The sequence below is a fragment of the Homarus americanus genome, unplaced genomic scaffold (assembly GCF_018991925.1).
Source record: "Homarus americanus isolate GMGI-L3 unplaced genomic scaffold, GMGI_Hamer_2.0 scaffold25013, whole genome shotgun sequence".
NCBI classification, from domain to species: Eukaryota; Metazoa; Arthropoda; class Malacostraca; order Decapoda; family Nephropidae; genus Homarus; species Homarus americanus.
In genome coordinates this window covers 1,026,132-1,048,151 of record NW_024722158.1, presented here as the reverse complement: position 1 = coordinate 1,048,151, position 22,020 = coordinate 1,026,132, and the positions used below count along the sequence as shown (strand labels likewise).

The following is a 22,020-nucleotide window of genomic DNA, read 5'->3' as shown; positions in this document are numbered from 1 at the left end:
TACAGGCACAACACAATACAGTACAGGGCACAACACAGTACAGTACAGGACTAACTAACACAGTACAGTACAGGGCACAACACAGTACAGTACAGGGCACAACACCACAGTACAGTACAGGGCCCAACACACCAGTACAGTACAGGGCACAACACAGTACAGTACAAGGACTAACCAGTACAGTACAGGGCAACCAGTACAGTACAGGGCACAACACAAACAGTACAGTACAGGGCTAACAAACACAGTACAGGGCACAACCTGTACAGTACAGGGCACAACACAGTACAGTACAGTACAGGGCTAACCTGATACAATGTTACAGGGCACAACACAGTACAGTACAGGGCACAACACAGTACAGTACAGGGCACAACACAGTACAGTACAGGGCACAACATACAAGTACAGTACAGGGCACAACACAGTACAGTACAGTACAGGCTAACAACACAGTACAGGGCACAACACAGTACAGTACAGGACACAACACAACCTGACAGTACAGTACAGGGCACAACCACAGTACAGTACAGGGCACAACACAGTACAGTACAGTACAGGGCACAACACAGTACAGTACAGGGCACAACAGTACAGTACAGGACACAACACAACACAGTACAGTACGGGCAAACACAGTACAGTACAGGGCACAACACAGTACAGTACAGGGCTCAACACAGTACAGTACAGTACAGGCAACACAACTATAGACACAACACAACACAGTACAGTACAGTACAGGGCTACTCAAGTACAGTACAGGGCACAACACAACACAGTACAGTACAGGGCACAACACAGTACAGTGGGGCTCAACACACAGTACAGTACAGGGCACAACACAGTACAGTACAGGACACAACACAACACAGTACAGTACAGGGCACAACACAGTACAGTACAGGGCACAACCAGTACAGTACAGGGCACAACACATGTACAGTACAGGGCCACAGTACAGTACAGGGCACAACACAGCACAGTACAGTACAGGGCACAACCTGGTACAGTACAGGACACAACCTAACCTGTCAGGACACAACACAACACAGTACAGTACAGGGCACAACACAACACAGTACAATTACAGGGCACAACACAGTACAGTACAGGGCACAACACAGTACAATACAGGGACACAACACAGTACAGTACAGGGACACAACACAGTACAGTACAGGACACAACACAACAGTACAGTACAGGGCACAACCTGAGTACAGGGCTCAACACAGGTACAGTACAGGGCTCAACACAGTACAGTACAGGGCACAACACACAGTACAGTACAGGGACTACAGTACAGTACAAGACTGACAATACAGTACAGGGCACAACAGAGTACAGTACAGGGCACAACACAGTACAGTACAGGGCTCAACACAGTACAATACAGGGCACAACACAACACAGTACAGTACAGGGCACAACACAGTACAGTACAGGGCACACACAGTACAGTACAGGGCACAACACAGTACAGTACAGGACACAACACAACACAGTACAGTACAGGGCACAACACAGTACAGTACAGGGCAACAGTACAGTAGGGCACAACACAGTACAGTACAGGACACACACAACACAGTACAGTACAGGGCACACAGTACAGTACAGGGCACAACACAGTACAGTACAGGGCTCAACACAGTACAGTACAGGGACACAACACAGTACAATTACAATACAGGACACAACACAACACAGTACAGTACAGGGCACAACACAGTACAGTAGGGCTAACACAGTACAGTACAGGGCACAACACAGTACAGTACAGTACAGGGCACAACACAGTACAGTACAGGGCACAACACAGTACAGTACAGGGCACAACGACAATAGCACAGTACAATACAGGGCACAACCACAGTACAGTACAGGGCACAACACAGTACAGTACAGGGCTAACAGTACAGTACAGGCTCAACACAGTACAGTACAGGGCACAACACAGTACAGTCATAGGACACAACACAACACAGTACAGTACAGGGCACAACACAGTACAGTACAGGGGCACAACACAGTACAGTACAGGGCACAACACAGTACAGTACAGGGCTCAACACAGTACAGTACAGGGCACAACACAATTACAGTACAGGGCACAACACAACTAGTACAGTACAGGGCACAACACAACTGTACAGTACAGGGCACAACACAGTACAGTACAGGGCTCAACACAGTACAGTACAGGGCACAACACAGTACAATTACAGGTAACTACAGTACAGGAGCTCAACACAGTACAGTACAGGGCACAACACAGTACAGTACAGGGCACAACACAACCGTACAGTACAGGGCTCAACACAGTACACATTACAGGACACAACACAACACAGTACAGGACACAACACAACACAGTACAGTACAGGGCACAACATGACACAGTACAGTACAGGGCTCAACACAGTACAGTACAGGGCACAACACAGTACAGTACAGGACACAACACAGTACAGTACAGCACAGGCTCACACAGTACAGTACAGGGCCAACACAACACAGTACAGGCACAACACAGTCAGACAACACAGTACAGTACAGGGCACAACACAGCAGTACAGTACAGGGCACAACACAGTACAGTACAGGGCACAACACAGTACAGTACAGGGCACAACACAGTACAGTACAGGGCACAACACAGTACAGTACAGACACAACACAGTACAGTACAGGACACAACACAACACAGTACAGTACAGGGCACAACACAACACAGTACAGTACAGGGCACAACACAGTACAGTACAGGGCACAACACAGTACAGTACAGGGCACAACACAGTACAGTACAGGACACAACACAACACAGTACAGTACAGGGCACACAGTACAGTACAGGGCACAACCAGTACAATACAGGGCACAACACAGTACAGTACAGGGCACAACACAGTACAGTACAGGGCACAACACAGTACAGTTACAGGGCACAACACAGTACAGTACAGGGCACAACACAGTACAGTACAGTACAGAGACAACACAGTACAGTACAGGAGCACAACACAGGTACAGGTACAGGGCACAGCACAGTTACAGGGCACAACACAACACAGTACAGGGCACAACACAGTACAGTACAGTACAGGGCACAACACAGTACAGTACAGGACACAACACAACACAGTACAGTACAGTACAGGGCACAACACAGTACAGTTACAGGGCACAACACAAGTACAAGTACAGGGCTACAACACCACAGTACAGTACAGGACACAACTACAACACAGTACAGTACAGGACACAACACAACACAGTACAGTACAGGGCACAACACAGTACAGTAGGGCACAACACAGTACAGTACAGGACACAACACAGTACAGGGCACAACACATTCAGTACAGGCAACACAGTACAGTACAGGACAGCACAACACAGTACAGTACAGGGCACAACACAGTACAGTACAGGGCACAACCAGTACAGTACAGGGCTCAACACAGTACAGTACAGGGCACAACACAACAGTACAGGACACAACACAACACAGTACAGTACAGGGCACAACACAGCACAGTACAGTACAGGGCACACAACACAGTACAGTACAGGGCACAACACAGTACAGTACAGGGCACAACACAGTACAGTACAGGGCACAACACAGTACAGTACAGGGCACAACACAGTACAGTACAGTACAGGGCTAACACAACACAGTACAGTACAGGCACAACACAGTACAGTACAGGGCTCAACACAGTACAGTACAGGACACAACACAACACAGTACAGTACAGGGCACAACACAGTACAGTACAGGACTGACATCAGTACAGGGCACAACACAGTACAGTACAGGGCACAACACAGTACAGTACAGGGCACAACACAGTACAGTACAGGACACAACCACAACACAGTACAGTACAGGGCAACACAGCTACAGTACAGGGCCAACCAACACAGTACAGTACATCAACACAGTACAATACAGGGCTCAACACAGTACAGGGCACAACCTGGTACAATACAGGACACAACCTAGCACAGTACAGTACAGGGCACAACACAGTACAGTACAGGGCACAACACAGTACAGTAAGGCACAACACAACACAGTACAGTACAGGGCACAACACAGTACAGCAGTATAGGCACAACACAGTACAGTACAGGGCACAACACAGTACAGTACAGGGCACACACAACACAGCAGTACAGGCACAACACAGTACAGTACAGGACACAACACAGTACAGTACAGGCACAACACAACACAGGACAGTACAGGGCACAACACAGCAAGCAGTACAGGGCACAACACAGTACAGTATAGACACAACACAACACAGAGTACAGGGCACACACAGTACAGTACAGTACAGGGCACAACACAGTACAGTACAGGGCACAACACAGCACAGTACAGGGCACAACACAGCACAGTACAGGCAACACAACACAGTACAGTACAGGGCCAACACAGTACAGTACAGTACAGGGCACAACACAGTACAGTACAGGTACAGGGTCACACAGAGACAGTACAGGGCACAACACAGACAGAGGGACATACAGTACAGTAAGGGCAACACAGTACAGTACAGGACACACACAACACAGTACAGTACAGGCTCACAGTACAGTACAGGGCACAACACAGAAGTAAGGAACACAACACAGTACAGTAAGGCAAACAGTAGTACAGGGCAACACACACAGTACAGTACAGGGCACAACACAGTACAGTACAGGACACAACACAACACAGTACAGGGCACAGTACATCAGGACAGTACAGTACAGCAACAAACACAGTACAGTACAGGACCAACAACACAGTACAGTACAGGGCACAACACAGTACAGTACAGTACAGTACATAACACAGTACAGTACAGGACACAACACAACACAGTACAGTACAGGGCAAACACAACACAGTACAGTACAGGGCATAACAACACAGTACAGTACAGGGCACAACACAGTACAGTATAGCAGGGCACAAACACAGGCACAACACACAAGTACACAACACAGTACAGTACAGGGCACAACACAACACAGTACAGTACAGGGCACAACACAGTATAGTACAGTACAGGGCTCAACACAGATCACAGTACAGGGCACAACACAGTACAGTACAGGGCACAACACAGACAGTACAGTACAGCACAACACAGTACAGTACAGGACACAACACAACACAGTACAGTACAGGACACACAACACAGTACAGGCACAACACAGTACAGTACAGGGCACAACACAGTACAGTACAGTACACAACACAGCACAGTACAGTACAGGGCACAACACAGTACAGTACAGTACAGGGCACAACAGTAAGCAGGGACAACATCACAGTACAGGGGCACAACACAGTACAGTACAGGTACAACACAGTACAGTACAGATAGGGCACACAGTACAGTACAGGCACACACAACACAGTACAGTACAGGGTAACACAGTACAGTACAGGGCCAACACAGTACAGTAATTAACACAACACAGTACAGTACAGGGCACAACACAGTACAGTACAGGGCTCAACAAGCAGAACACAGTACAGTACAGTACAGGGCACAACCATTACAGTACAGGGCACAAACTGTACAATACAGGGCTCAACTACAGTACAGGACACAACACACAGTACAGTACAGGGCACAACACAGTACAGGGCTCAACACAGTACAGTACAGGGCACAACACAGTACAGTACAGGACACAACACAACCGAGTACAGTACAGGGCCAACACAGTACAGTACAGGACACAACACAACACAGTACAGTACAGGGCACAACACAGTACAGTACAGGGCACAACACAACACAGTACAGTACAGGGCACAACACAGTACAGTACAGGGCTCAACACAGTACAGTACAGGGCTCAACACAGTACAGTACAGGACACAACACAGTACAGTACAGTACAGGGCACAACACAGTACAGTACAGGGCACAACACAACACATGATACAGGGCAACACAGTACAGTACAGGGCTCAACACAGTACAGTACAGGGGCTCAACACAGTACAGTACAGGGCACAACACAGTACAGTACAGTACAGGGCACAACACAGTACAGTACAGGACAACACAACACAATACAGTACAGGGCTCAACACAGTACAGTACAGGGATACAGGACCAACACAACACAGTACAGTACAGGGCTCAACACAGTACAGTACAGAGGCACAACACAACACAGTACAGTACAGGGCACAACACAGTACAGTACAGGGCTCAACACAATTACAGTACAGGGCTCAACACAGTAAGTACAGGACACAACACCGTACAGTACAGGGCTACAGTACAGTACAGGGGCTAACACAGTACAGTACAGTACAGGGCACAACACAGTATACAGGCTCAACTACAGTACAGGACACAACACAACACAGTACAGTACAGGGCACAACACAGTACAGTACAGGGCTCAACACAGTACAGTACAGGGCTCAACACAGTACAGTACAGGACACAACACAACCAGTACAGTACAGGGCTCAACACAGTACAGTACAGGGCCTATACAGTACATACAGGGCTCAACACAGTACAGTACAGGGCTCAACACAGTACAGTACAGGACACAACACAACACAGTACAGTACAGGGCACAACACAGTACAGTACAGGGCTCAACACAGTACAGTACAGGGCTCAACACAGTACAGTACAGGAACAGCACAAAGGCACAACACAGTACAGTCAGGCCAACAGTAGTACAGGGCAGTACAGTACAGTACAGGGCACAACACAGTACAGTACAGTACAGGGCACAACCAGTACAGTACAGGGCTCAACACAGTACAGTACAGGAACAACCTGACAGTACAGTACAGGGCACAACACAGTACAGTACAGGGCACAACACAGTACAGTACAGGGCTCAACCAGTTACAGTACAGGGCACAACACAGTACAGTACAGGACACAACCTGCAGTACAGTACAGGGCACAACACAGTACAGTACAGGGCACAACACAGTACAGTACAGGGCACAACACAGTACAGTGGACACAACACAACACAGTACAGTACAGGACAACACAGTACAGTACAGGGCTCAACACAGTACAGTACAGGCACAACTACAGTACAAGGACACAACACAACACAGTACAGTACAGGGCACAACACAGTACAGTACAGGGCAAACAGTACAGTACAGGGCACAACACTGCAGTACAGGGCACAAGTTTGGATGGTGTGATGTGCTGTATTTGTTGGTGATGTTAGATAGAGATAGAACTGTAGGTGAAGCATATATCTTTAATACTAACTGCACTGTACTGTGTTGTACAGTACAGTACTGTGTTGTACTTGCTGCTGCTGTAACTGTACTTTACTGTACTGTACTATATACTGGTATTGTACAAGGACAAGTATTAAGAAAAACAAATCCAGGGCTGTAGTGTATATCTGTCTAGCTGTAATGGTTACAACACAATAGGTTACAATATAATACAGCAGTGTGTGTGCAGGTGCCTCACTACACTGGTCGGTTACCAGTATGGCAGTCTGGAGTCTGACGTCATCACCATCTTGGAGAACCGTGCTCGCTCGGCCGACATCCTCGTCAACAACTACTATGACCTACTGTATGCCTTCCACATCAACAAACACAACTATAAGAAGGGTAATGTGTCTTTAACAGTCTATTGTTTACTCTAACAATCTATTGGGCTGCTCAACCAGTCTCCAGTACATGACTGCTGTAAGACCCTGCACAGTGTTGTGTAGACCAGCGGTGTGTCTCACTCCTGTTATATAAGTGAGCATCTTTGACAGTCAGCAACATGTACAACATATGTTAATGGACAGTGTCTTAACACAGGCAGGTGGACAGTGTGTTAGAGGGAGTGTCTTAACACAGGCAGGTACAGTGGCTAGTATGTGTGTGTGGAGAAGGCTTTTAGCCATGAGAAACAGGGAACAGGTAGGAATTTATTGATAAACTTAGATTGTTGTTGATATAACTGTATGCAGTATAAAGTTGTACAGTACAGTCACGGATTATCATGCCTACAGCTGCCTGTGTGATGTCTGAGAGTGTGTGCTCTCTGACTCAACGTGGAAGGTGTTGGGGAGGGACTGCGGCAACAGGCCGTGTTACCTGGCTTGTCTCAACTGTCTCGACATCCACCTCAACAAGCCTGGATTCTTAAACCTCTACCCAAGTTAACAGATGGTGAAGCTGAGGAAGACTGGCAGAATGGGTGAGGTGTGTTGCGTTAGTTAACACTGTTGGGGGGGTTCATATGCATATTTGTGTAGGAACTAAAAATTACACTATACTGTAGTAATTTCGTATTTACACATGAATGCTAGATACAAAGGCGCACAGAGGCAATGTCGGTGTGATCTGTCACCTATGTAGACTGCCTCCATGGTTAGGTGAGACCACACCAGTCACCCTTGTGTTTATTGACACAGGACATAACTCTGACCCTGTTTTCTCGGCTTGTACTGATTTCTCATTCTTCACAGTGATTTAATTTATTGACAGTGTGTGATAGTGTTGAATCATGCCTTGTGTTGCTGGTGGAGGGTGTGTAAAGTGTGATAACAGTGTTGTGATAGTGTTGAATCATGCCTTGTGTTGCTGGTGAAGGTGGAGGGTGGTAATAGTGTGATGCTTCCCCGACCCATCTAGTTAGTTTGTGTGGTTGGCCCTCTTAGCAGTCCTAGTGGTAAGGAACTGCCTGTGTGTAAAGGAAAAAATGAAAGTGTTGCACTTATGGTGTCTCTGCCATCACAGTGTGGCTAACCTTGTGACCACTCATCCGTCACGAGGTGAGCATTCGTACTCCCACTAAAAAAAGATTTAGTGCGCCTTGTTCAGTGCGACGCGGAGGAACATTACTAAGTGCTACAACATCTAACAACATGGAAGTAAAAATTCTTTTATTTCATAAAAATTTGATGTAATATTTTTTTATTCATTAATTAACCAATAATTTACAGTTATTAATTCATATGATTTCGAAAATAATAAGCATTTATGAACACACTATATATAATGTAGAAAAATTATAAAAACTGTGAGAATACTGTAAAGTGATATCCCCATTAGTGCGTAACAATTGGTGCAGAGCACTTCGGGGAATGAAAGATTTCGGGTGTGAGATGACTCAAAACCGAAAAATATCCTCATCCCGAATTTCTGGAGTACTGGGAAGCGATTTTCGAGAATTTTTCAATTCCGGCTATTGGAGGTTCCTGTTAAGAGGATTCAGTAATGGAGTGGCAGCCATACACTACAATTTGTGTTATACTTTGTAGTTACATATAGATTTAATAATTTTCTTGTGAATACAGTACTCCCTCTTTATCGACGGGGGTTACGTTCTGTAGACGGCCGTCGATAAAGAAACCGTCGATACCGTGATGGTTACGTAATTTTTCTAACTATTATTAGCATATGTTGAATAAATGTACCTTTAAGCATTAATGCGTTTCCTTTACACATAACCTTAAATAATAGTGTATAAATAATAATATAATAAGTGGACAAAAATACTAGCAAACTTACGATTTCATTTATTGAAGTGAACATCGGTCCTTACAGTAAACAAAACAGTGTAGAGTACAGTAAAAGTCCAAAAATCCGGATGCCCAAGGCAAATTGTTTACCATTTATTATTACAACACTTTACACTGAAACGCGGGTAGTTTCAACAAAAATATTGTATATTTCCATTCAAGTATTTATTCAAGTCAATTAGGAGGGAATATTATTGTAATACAACAGTTTTTTAACTAAACCATTCGAAAAGTGATTACGGTAACATCTTTTGAACGAAAGAAAGCGCAAGTCATTGTTTTCGTCACGATTTTATCCCACTTTCCACTGTAATACGTACGTAACTTCAGCAAAAATATTACATTTCCGTGAATGTATTATATCAAGCACAGTATGAATAGAATATCATTGTAATATAACAGAATTTTAACCGAAAACTATTAAAAAGACGAGTAACATCTCAAGAACATCGGAAGCTTAGGTAAAGTCTTTTGTTTCCGTCATGTATTTTATCCTATTTTACATTGAAATACATCACGTTTCAGCAAAACTACTATTTATTTCCGAGAATATATTCATTCAGGCGCAGTTTAGGTAAAATATACGTGTGATGTAATAATTTTTTAACTGAAAACGATTCGAAAAACACGTAGCCTCTAGCCCTGTTCAAGGAGAGGACTGGGAGAAGCTGTTTGGTGCTGCAGACGATGACAAGGAAAATGATTTTGATGGATTTTAATGAAAATATTCAGAAATATGGTATCGTAATATTTATTCAAGTCAATTAGGATATTATTGTAATACAATAGTTTTTTAACTAAACCATTCGAAAAGTGATTACGGTAACATCTTTTGACCGAAAGAAAGCGCAAGTCATTGTTTTCGTCACGATTTGATCCCACTTTCCACTGTAATACGTACGTCATTTTAGCAAAAATATTACATTTCCGTGAATGTATTATATCAAGCACAGTATGAATAGAATATCATTGTAATATAACAGAATTTTAACCGAAAACTATTAAAAAAACGAGTAACATCTCAAGAACATCGGAAGCTTAGGTAAAGTCTTTTGTTTTCGTCATGTATTTTATCCTATTTTACATTGAAATACGTCACGTTTCCACAAAACTACTATTTATCTCCGAGAATATATTCATTCAGGCGCAGTTTAGGTAAAATAGACGAGTGATGTAATAGTTTTTTAACTGAAAACGATTCGAAAAACACGTAGCCTCTAGCCCTGTTCAAGGAGAGGACTGGGAGAAGCTGTTTGGTGCCAAAATAAAAATCCGGCTAAATAATCCGTCGATAATCGAAACCGTCCATAAAAAATCCGTCGATAAAGAGAGTGCTGTACAGTAATATCTCCGTTAGCTAGAATCCTTCAAACTCGGAACTCTCCGATAGCCAGAATTGAAATTTTCCGAGGCGCACATTTTCCGGAAAATTCTGAGAAAATTTTCCTAATACCCGGAAAATCCCGGGGATGGGGGATTTTATCTGGCTTTGAGAGAGTCGTCTTGTTACCCAGAAATCTCTCATTCCTGGAAGAGCTCTGCACCAATTGTGTCACCAAGTAGCCAGTACCCAACTGCTGCCGGCAGCTACAATAATATTTTTTTAGATCCTTGCCAGGTAAGGGGATGCTAGATAAGCTACCCCTCATCTGTGTCATGATTCTTTCTCAGTGAAATTTCATATTCTTATTAATTATCTAAACTTTTCATAATGAACCCTCTGTGACGCAGGCGGCGCTACTCCAAAACGCAGCAACGACGGCGCATCAGTTGCTCCTCCACTGACCCGGCGGCGACCACAGGTGAAGGTGTTGGAGCTGACACACATTGAGCGAGAGTATGAGCTGGTTCATGCCAGGTTGAAGATGGTGAAGACCCAACCAGATATTCCTTCATCAGGTGAGTGGTGGTGTTAACTGTTAGTGGTGGTGTTAACTGTTAGTGGTGGTGTTAACTGTTAGTGGTGGTGTTAACTGTTAGTGGTGGTGTTAACTGTTAGTGGTGGTGTTAACTGTTAGTGGTGGTGTTAACTGTTAGTGGTGGTGTTAACTGTTAGTGGTGGTGTGGTGTTAACTGTTAGTGGTGGTGTTAACTGTTAATGGTGGTGTTAACTGTTAATGGTGGTGTTAACTGTTAGTGGTGGTGTTAACTGCTAGTGGTGGTGTTAACTGTTAGTGGTGGTGTTAACTGCTAGTGGTGGTGTTAACTGTTAGTGGTGGTGTTAACTGTTAGTGGTGGTGTTAACTGTTAATGGTGGTGTTAACTGTTAATGGTGGTGTTAACTGTTAATGGTGGTGTTAACTGTTTTAGTGTATCATTTTAAAGTGTTTGTGTTTCAGGAGGCCCTCTGAGTGCTGCGGACACAATCAGTCTGCTCACTCATGGCCGACTGTTCCGTGAGGCTGTGCGTCTAGCGAAGCTGTTTGAGCACCCGGTGGCTCCTGTCCTGAAGGGTCTGGCCCACGCCTGTCTCCATCCTCTGCTCACACGTAACATTGGTAGCACACAGGAAGAAAATGGAATTATCAGTGAGTATCATTCAGTTTAGGAATAAAATATTCTCTTTCAAAAGTATTGTGACCTGGTGTTAGTAATTAGTTTGAATATCCCTGGTACTGTGACCTGGTGTTAGTAACAAAAGATATCTATTAATAGTTAATCCTGTACAGTGTTGCTGTATATTGTAATAGACAGAATATTGATAAAAAAAGTTATGATACAATATTTTTACCACTTTACTTGGTTGTCTTATTTGGTAAACACTATTGATTGAGTGTATGTGGTGGAGGAGTACGTGTGTGTTCATGTGTTCATCGTAGACCACACCCTAGGAGGACACCTGTTTGCGTTGTTGACACACATTAGTTTCTTCAGTTGTGTGTTGATATCATAGTCTTTAACCAATAGAAACATTATAATATAAATTAGATGTGGATAAGATAAGGCCCAACAGTACTTATTTGCCACCATTGTTTGTTAGAGTTTAGCCCTAAGTAAATAAGTCCGGTATTTCTCATAGCTGCTGCTGACCAACACCTTTACCCTAGTATTGTTCTGTTACAGGAGAGAACGATGAGAGTGAAGTGTGGTGGAGTCTACTGAAAGATCTAGTGGAGGAGGAGGAACGGAGTAACCAGTCGCTGCTGCATCATGCCGTGGCCTCCGTGCTCCTCCAACACACCACCTCCCTCCCTACATGGCTTGTCAACTCTTACAAGGTTCTTGCACCACTATTGTTCTTTTATATCATGTTGATTCTTTGTTCCATCCACGACTTGATGTGTTCTGTTCCTCCACTGTTATCATGATGGTGTTCTGTTCCTCTACTGTTATTATGATGGTGTTCTGTTCCTCCACTGTTATTATGATGGTGTTCTGTTCCTCTACTGTTATCATGATGGTGTTCTGTTCCTCCACTGTTATCATGATGGTGTTCTGTTCCTCCACTGTTATCATGATGGTGTTCTGTTCCTCCACTGTTATTATGATGGTGTTCTGTTCCTCCACTGTTATCATGATGGTGTTCTGTTCCTCTACTGTTATCATGATGGTGTTCTGTTCCTCCACTGTTATCATGATGGTGTTCTGTTCCTCTGGGTGACTTTATGTTAGCAGTTACGGTCACTGGCAGAGATGTTACCTTATTTTCCAGCTGCGGGACATAATTCAGACAAAATCAGTTCACATCTACCTGGGAAAGATGTTGGAGCTACCTGAAACTAATACAAGTGTGTATGAGCACTTGATGCAAAGATACCTTGTAGTACAGAGGAGTGACAAGTGCTGGGCTGTTATCATCTGACTTAATCATAGAGGAGCTTTTTTCCCCCTGGGGAATAGCCCACCCAGGCACAGGTCATCCACCCATAGCGATACTGGGGGAGGGGGGATAAGATAAGAAAATAAATATAGAGGAGAACAAAACTGCTAATCTACACTATGAAGATGCCGGAAAACCAGCTTTTTGAAGTGAGACAGATTGTAAGAGGAAGGAAACACAGAAAAGAAAAAAATATTTATTTTTTATTTTACTCAAAATAATTCTATCAATGTTATAATTTCAGTTTTTGTAGACAAAAATTCATATTTTTAAACATGATTCTTTTGAAAAAGTTATATACTAAAGTTTCTTGAAATTTTTGGTAATTTTATTTAGGAATACAATTATTTTCCATAACTTCTCTTTCACTGTAGATATGTTGGTAGACTTTCATCCTGCTATTCTTTACCACTTGTACTATAAAGTTTACAGCCACACCACACTCAGGTACACAGCCACACCACACTCAGGTACACAGCCACACCACACTCAGGTACACAGCCACACCACACTCAGGTACACAGCCACACCCCACTCAGGCACAGCCACACCACCGGCACACACAGCCACACCACACACCAGGCACACAGCCACACCCCACCCAGGCACACAGCCACACCACCAGGCACACAGCCACACCCCCACCAGGCACAGCCACACCACACCAGGCACACAGCCACACCCCACCAGGCACACAGCCACACCCCACCCAGGCACACAGCCACACCCCACACCCACACCCCACCCAGGCACACACAGCCACACCACACTCCAGGGGCACACAGCCACACCCCTACACCCAGCACACACACACCCCACCAGGCACACAGCCACACCCCCAGGCACACAGCCACACCCACCAGGACACAGCCACACCCACCCAGGCACACAGCCACACCACACCAGGGCACACCACACTCAGGCACACACCACACCACAGCCACACCCAGGCACACAGCCACACCCCACCAGGCACACAGCCACACCCCCACCAGGCACACAGCCACACCACATCCAGGCACAGCCACACCACACCAGGCACACAGCCACACCACACCAGGCACACACACCACACCAGGCACACAGCCACACCCCACCAGGCACACAGCCACACCACACCAGGTACACAGCCACACCCCACCAGGCACACACACCCCACCAGGCACAGCCACACCACACTCAGGTACACAGCCACACCCCTCACCCAGGCACAGCCACACCACATCTGGCACACAGCCACACCACACCCAGGTACACAGCCACACCACACCAGGCACACAGCCACACCACACTCAGGTACATGTCACACCCCACCCAGGCACACAGCCACACCACCAGGCACACAGGCACACAGCCACACCACACCAGGCACACAGCCCCTACCACAGCCACCACACCACACTACACAGCCACACCACACTCACAGGGTACACAGCCACACCACACTCACTCAGGCCCACACCACACTACACAGCCACACCTGTACACAGCCACACCACACTCAGGTACACAGCCACACCACATTCAGGTACACAGCCACACCACACTAAGGTACACAGCCACACCACACTAAGGTACACAGCCACACCTCAGCTAACATGACCCACTAGTGTGTTTCTCTTCAACTCAGGTACGTAACTGTGGGGAGCTGCTGAGACTGTATGTGAGTCACGGCCTACTGGAGGAGGCGGTCAAGTTAGCCTGTCAGTACATGGATGGTGTGTTAGGGCACGGCACCAAGCAGGTGAGTAAACGTGTTAACTTCCACTTAGCTTGATATGTTCAGTATAAATGATGTACAGTAATGACATATAATTGTCAGTCATAATTAAGGCCCCTGCTTTTAATGTTTCCATTTTCTCTTATGCTCTGTGGCTGGTTGTCAGAAGTTTGGTCATCCTGCTTATTGATACCTAGTAAAAGCCAGCCAAACTTCCCTCTTTATAGACAGCTCAGTAGTAAAAGCCAGCCAAACTTCCCTCTTTATAGACAGCTCCGTAGTAAAAGCCAGCCAAACTTCCCTCTTTATAGACAGTTTAGTAGTAAAAGCCAGCCAAACTTCCCTCTTTATCGACAGTTCAGTAGTAAAAGCCAGCCAAACTTCCCTCTTTATAGACAGTTCAGTAGTCCTTCTTTATAGACAGCTCAGTAGTAAAAGCCAGCCAAACTTCCCTCTTTATCGACAGTTCAGTAGTAAAAGCCAGCCAAACTTCCCTCTTTATCGACAGTTCAGTAGTAAAAGCCAGCCGAACTTCCCTCTTTATCGACAGCTCAGTAGTAAAAGCCAGCCAAACTTCCCTCTTTATTGACAGCTCAGTAGTAAAAGCCAGCCAAACTTTCCTCTTTATTGACAGTTCAGTAGCAAAAGCCAGCCAAACTTCCCTCTTTATTGACAGTTCAGTAGCAAAAGCCAGCCAAACTTCCCTCTTTATTAACAGCTCAGTAGTAAAAGCCAGCCAAACTTCCTCTTTATTGACAGCTCAGTAGTAAACTCCCTGATATGATAACCCTTAACAGTTACCTAGACTGAGACCTTCAGTTTTCTGTGATCAGCATCAGTAAATGGTTGTAATTCAGTGTTTATGGTTCATACTCCAAAGTTTCTTTCTTAATATTAAAATAATGTATTACTGGTTGATAGGTGGGCTTGAGTAACGCTCTTCACGCAGCAGCACCACCAGTCTGGCTGCCATACACAGCCCTTGACAAGTTACTCCTTGAACTGGGAGAATTTCAACACAACTCACATTTTTCTAAGGTAAGACACTTTTTTTCTTGATTGAAATTAAATTGTGTAGTTTTTCTCCTGGTAGGTTGGTTTTTAACTCATTTAACATCTCGTCAGCCTTCTAGCATAATTGTCAACTCATTTTTAGTAGTTTTTCATAAAGGATAACTTATTTCAGCACAAACTGAAATGTATTTAATTATGATTATTTGAACCTAGACATATAAGAATGAGACCAAAGATGCAGTAATAAGAGACTGTGAGTTAGATAGTTTGACATGTGACTTAAGCAAAATGTTCTCCAGCATATGTGACTGAGGCAATGTGTCATTTATCACTTTACTGTGTCCTTGTAATGCAGTTTTAAGCTGATAAATGAGGTAGGGAGTTGAAATAATGATAAGCATGTCATGGAATAATGGGCCTCCTTGCCTGCAGATCATTGAACTTCAAATAGAGAAATAGCCTGTTGAGCCATGTATAGCTGGACTCACTTGAAGGGTTCACTAGGCAAGGTGATACTTTGAGGTAGATCTTGTAGGTCTTTCCATTCAGTTTCAAAATTTAATTTATACCGAATCTTAGTGGTGTAAAGGACAGAATTTAGGCTGTCACTGACTTTAAGTGAACTAAACAATACATGCAAGTAAATATGTGTCCATAGCAAGGCTGGAGAAACTGAGTATTGGGGATATATCCTTGGACTGTGTTACCTGGGTGACACAATCAGTGTTGAGGAAGGTTAGGAGCTGCTGCCTTTATTGATGGCAAGAGGACCTTCCCTCTTAGTGTAGGGAAGAATGTATGGTACTGAAACATGGGCAGTTAAAGTGGATGACATGCACAAGTTTGAGAGAACTGAAATGAGAATGGTGATAAGTTGATTGTATACTAGGACACTGAAAGACAGGAGTCCCTGTTCAGAGCTAAGAGGGTAACTGGCTATTGAGAGTATTGGCCAGTGAGATGGTGGAGATCATGGATGAGAAAATAGGTCAAGAGTTTAATGAAGAGGGAAGGAGAGCCAGTGTAGGCTAAGAATGACTGAGGGAGAGGTTGTAAAAAATGACATTAAGAGTTAAGACCCTGACAAGAAAGACTGCAATAAACCATGCAGCATGGAGAGTTGCCACCAGGTAACCGCTGTTAACCCGCACATGCATGGAAAATTGCCATAGAGTGATGATGCTGGTGGCATGAAAAGAAATAAAGGTTTACTTACCTTCGGCAGAGAATTAGTAAAGTATTACCTTAAAGCTTGCAGTTTTAAGACTTGCATCCCTCAGAAACTCGTGGATTGCCATAGAAAGTAAAGTAAACCTGAGTGCGCAGGGCGAGCATTCGGACCATCCGTGCAAAGCCCGTTTTTTTTTTGGAAAGCATTATTTTCGGCCTAGCTCTATACTATGGTAGTTGATAAGATCTCCTTACTACACTGTAAATTAGGTTGAAAGCCCTTTGAAAATAGGGTAGAACATCGATTTGTGACAGACAGGAAATTATGGGCTTGGCTTTTGCGTCGTCAGGTGCTCTCATCCCGTCACCGAGTGAGTGAGAGGAGCGGGCAGCCAATCACAGCAGCCGGCGTACAGCCTCCTCCCCCGTCTCGGCCAATGACAGTGAGCATCTGCTATCTACGTCACGGCCCCTCCAGCCAATGAGGCGGAATCCCTCTCTCCCTCTCCCTCAGTTCTCCTTTGTTGTGGCGGAATCTACACTCTGATATAGATTAAAGTCAAAACAGCCATACGTGGGTGGAAGTTTTGTTGCTTCAAGTCAACATTGCAATAACCCAGTACTGTACATTACTTCATGATGTGCTCCCTAACATCTGCAAGTAGTCCTTTAGCATCAAAATGCATCCAAAATGAATGCTGTATCTCTAAACACAGCAAAGTTATGTGTGTTTGAAGTTGGAAAAACTTTAAACTCGGTTTTTCCGGTTTCAAATTTTGTAAGGAATAGCCCATACGATGCAGGGCGCCTCAAATGAAGGTTTACATATAACTTTCTTTTCACATTTGTGTGTGTTAACATCACTGGTGGCATTTTTTATCAAAATTGTATACAATTGTTGTTTGAAGTAGCACAGGTGTCAAATAATATAAGCAAGGAAGCATGGTTTATGAATGCTGGGAAAGGAGGTACAGGGAGTTGAGAGTTTGCTTCAGCCTTGGTTTATGAATGCTGGGAAAGGAGGTACAGTGAGTTGAGAGTTTGCTTCAGCCTTGGTTTATGAATGCTGGGAAAGGAGGTACAGGGAGTTGAGAGTTTGCTTCAGCCTTTTGACCTGCCATGTAGGCCATTATTTTACATCAGTGATAATATTCCTTACTTTTTTAATTTTTACTTATTTTTCAGTACAGTGGTCCCTCGGTTAACGACCACAATTCGTTCCAGAAGGTCGTTCGTTAACCGAAACCATTGTTTCAATGGGATTTTGGGTAATTGGTTCCAGCTCACCAAAAATTACATACAAACTAAAAATAAATGCAGTAAAGTACACTTACTTTGAGGTGTGCATGTAGAAAGCTCCTGGTTGATGATGATGATGAAGGGAATTAGAATGGGGGTGGAGGAGAAAGGAGAAGAGAAGGCATTGGGGTGGAAAAGAAGTCACCCCATGTCGCCATTTCACCCATAAAATTTTAGTTCACGTGGTGTAATTCAAGATTATTTTCTTTAAATAAACACTGCACTGCATTATATATTGTCAATATGTAAAATAAACTTCAGAATGACCAATAATTGTACTGTAAAAACGTAAAAATAGTTTATGTTCAAGAGAGTCTCAAGGAAGATGCTTCCTCCACTGAGCAGGGACACAAACTGACGCCATTCTGGGCGAGTCAAGTGGCTGTTTGGCACTCTGAAAACTAGTTCCCTGTACAGTACTTCAGTTATGTTAAATAATTGTTATAATGACTAAAAATTTTAATATAAGACTTGGAAAATTATTGTATAGTACAACCTTCTGGATATTTACTCAAATGGTAACGAATTTAAGCCCTAAAACCGATTACTGTATTGGCGGACTAATACTACAGCTGGTGAGCAGGCGAAAACATGTTGGGAAAAATTCATAAGGAATTCGTTAACCGAATTTAATATTCTTATGGAAGGTAATTCGTTAACCGAGGCGTTCGTTAACCGAGGGATCACTGTATTTTATATTAGTTTTGTATTTGTGATAACACAAGATTCATCACTATAGCCACACACCCCTAGCCCCTCCAGGCCAAGCTGTGAGCTATGTTACGGGTATTTTCAACACACACACATTTACAATACAGGTAAAGGAAATTACTGTCTCTATAATGAATGGCTCCCTGTCCCAGCTGCGAAAATGCTGGCAACTTCAAATCTACCCACAGACATTCTTGAGTGCATCCAGGGTGTCATCCGCGAATAACCGAGAACCGCGAAGTAAAAATCCGCGAACTTGGGGGCCCGCTGTATTGAAAAATTTCTTTGTCCAACAACCAAATTGCAATACAGTATTTTTTTGTTGCAAACTTTTAATTAGTATTATTTTTATTTATTTCTCACATTTACTGGTACTGTATAGTGATATATTTTATTAAAGAAAACTATGGCTACAGGAGGAAAATACACATGTATTTTGCACACTCCTGGGACCGGCATAAAAAATTTGCGGATTTTGCTTTCTCGTGGGGTCCATTTTACCTAAGCCCTGCAAGCTTTAAGGGAATACTGTACACAAGACATATGGAAACTTTAGCTGTACATGTCTGCCATAAGGGATGAAGTGAGGAGCTCCGTGTTTTTCGATGGATATCAGTATCACTATTTTCACCCTTCCTCTACATGTTGGCATTGGATGTAACCCTCCAGCTACAATAGAAATATGGTAGAAAGGCCTTCAAAAATAAGGTGTGATTTCACCTCAGGCCGGGAGTTATGTATCTGGCTGTGCACTCAGTCAAAGAAAGTGGCAACATCCCATTCAGAGCGAGAGGAGTGCAAGCCAATGACAGCTCGCCTCCCTCGGACCATACCCCTGAGGCAGCCAATCACAATGGATTTCCCCTTGCTACGTCACAGCTCCTCGGCCAATTCGCGCACCCAGATGCTGCTGCCTCCTTAGTTTTGGTGCATATTATAGCTTAAGGATGTAGAGTACTTTCTACTGCTATTTTTTATAACTTTTTGGCGTAACATTGACGTTATTCGTGTTCCACGGGTGTGAGAAGTGCTGTGCAATATCTGCCCGATATTAGAGCAAGACTTTAGTGAGGCCAGGCCTTTGGTGTGGGTTCAGGAGCCCATTATTCCTGAGTGTGTGTTTGACGACAGTGCTCACGTGGACACCCCGGTAATGCTTGGTGATAGTGATTTTGATGGTGAATTTAGTGTTGATTATGGTGATACAAGTGCTACTGGCAAGGGTGCAGGTGAAGTGTGTGAGAATGTTGGTGATGAGCTACATGGTGATGTTGGGGAGCCTTGTGTTGGTGGTGGAGCACCACATGCAGATTGCAGGGGTCAGGAGCGTACCCCAAGGCCCTATAGAAAAAAAAGGCAGGATGAGAGAGCGTAGGGTTGACGGGTGGGCACAGAAGGTTGCCAAGCGTAAACGTAATTTGATTATGACGAGGCCATTAAAGTTATACGCACTCCTCAGGATTTACGTAACTTTAACTTACTAGATCTTCGGGGATAATAAGACGAAGGAACTAAACAAAGACAGATTGTAATACTATTATCATAATACTGTTTTTACTAAAGATTATGAAAACTTTCTTCGCCTTTGTATTCGTATGTTAATTACGTTGGGGGGGGTTAATGGTGGGGTGATGAGTGTAGTGGTGTTCCTTATTATTATACTAACAATATTATAAATCTTTGGCTAATAATAGGGACGGAAAGATAAATACTGACAGGCTAATGAGTTTTTATAATTATTTAATTTGGGGGATTTATGGGGGTGGGTGTAAGACGAGTGCTGTTTTTGGTGATCATAAACTTGTCTTACAGTATTAGCCAACAATAATGAGAACATTTTGCAGAAAAACACGATTATTGTTGAGGATCAAACGACTGTACATCACGGGTAGTTACTCTCATTCAACTCGCGATAAAATAATAACTATTCACTGGACTAACTTCCAGTTTTCACAGTTCACTAGGAGAGGGATTGAGCTGCACGATAAAAAAAAAGAACCCTCTAGCTTAAAAAACAACAAAGTTATGGTTGTTTGTACTTCAAAAAACTTTAAACTCGATTTTTTAATTTGTCGCCTCACCCCCTGGAGCGCCTCAAGTGTAAATTATGGACATGTCACCAGAGATAGTTTGTGATGTAATGCTCTTTAACTTATTACCCATGTTTACTCATTGCAACTTTCATCTTAACTCTCATTAATAAAGCTTTATATCCACAGTTGTCAGAGGAGCTCAACAAGAGACTGAAGTTGTATCGCCAAGAACTGGAGCAAGTGTCACAGAACAGAGTTATCTTATTACAGGGATGAATTTGTCCTTCACATTGTCAAGTACAAGTCTTCAGTATATTTCTCATAGAACAATGATGTGTATTTATGTCTCCCACCAACACTGAGCACAGTACAGTACGGTATACACATGGGGACATAACTACATACAGTGGCATTGAACTTCACAAATTGCAAAAGTTTTCAGGAAATTTTAGGTTTGAAGGTTATTGTGTAACTGCAGTACACACAAGTGGGACTGAGGTGAACCACTAGATATGTTACCTTGTATTAAAGTTGATGGTGAAAAATGTATGAGTATCAGTTTGTACACTGTGTCTGGTTTTAGGATGGAAGCTGGATGATTTGATATGACAAACATAGTAATTCTATCCAGTCAGAACTAAATTAGACGAGAGAAAAGCGAGGAAGGAATTTTGCAGTGGCTTAAGATGTGTCAAACA

General features: G+C 43.8%; 1 protein-coding gene across 1 annotated transcript; it reads left to right on the top strand.

Annotated features, from left to right (window-relative positions):
• Positions 1-8,151: 8,151 nt before the first annotated feature.
• On the top strand, positions 8,152-12,030 carry LOC121862057 (nuclear pore complex protein Nup160-like; the record flags this gene model as incomplete). Its single annotated transcript, XM_042359987.1, is given in 3 exon segments — positions 8,152-8,228; positions 11,287-11,454; positions 11,895-12,030. Coding segments are annotated over 2 exon segments (177 nt in total), but the record flags the coding sequence as incomplete, so codon positions are not given.
• Between the last annotated feature and the right edge of the window lie 9,990 nt (positions 12,031-22,020).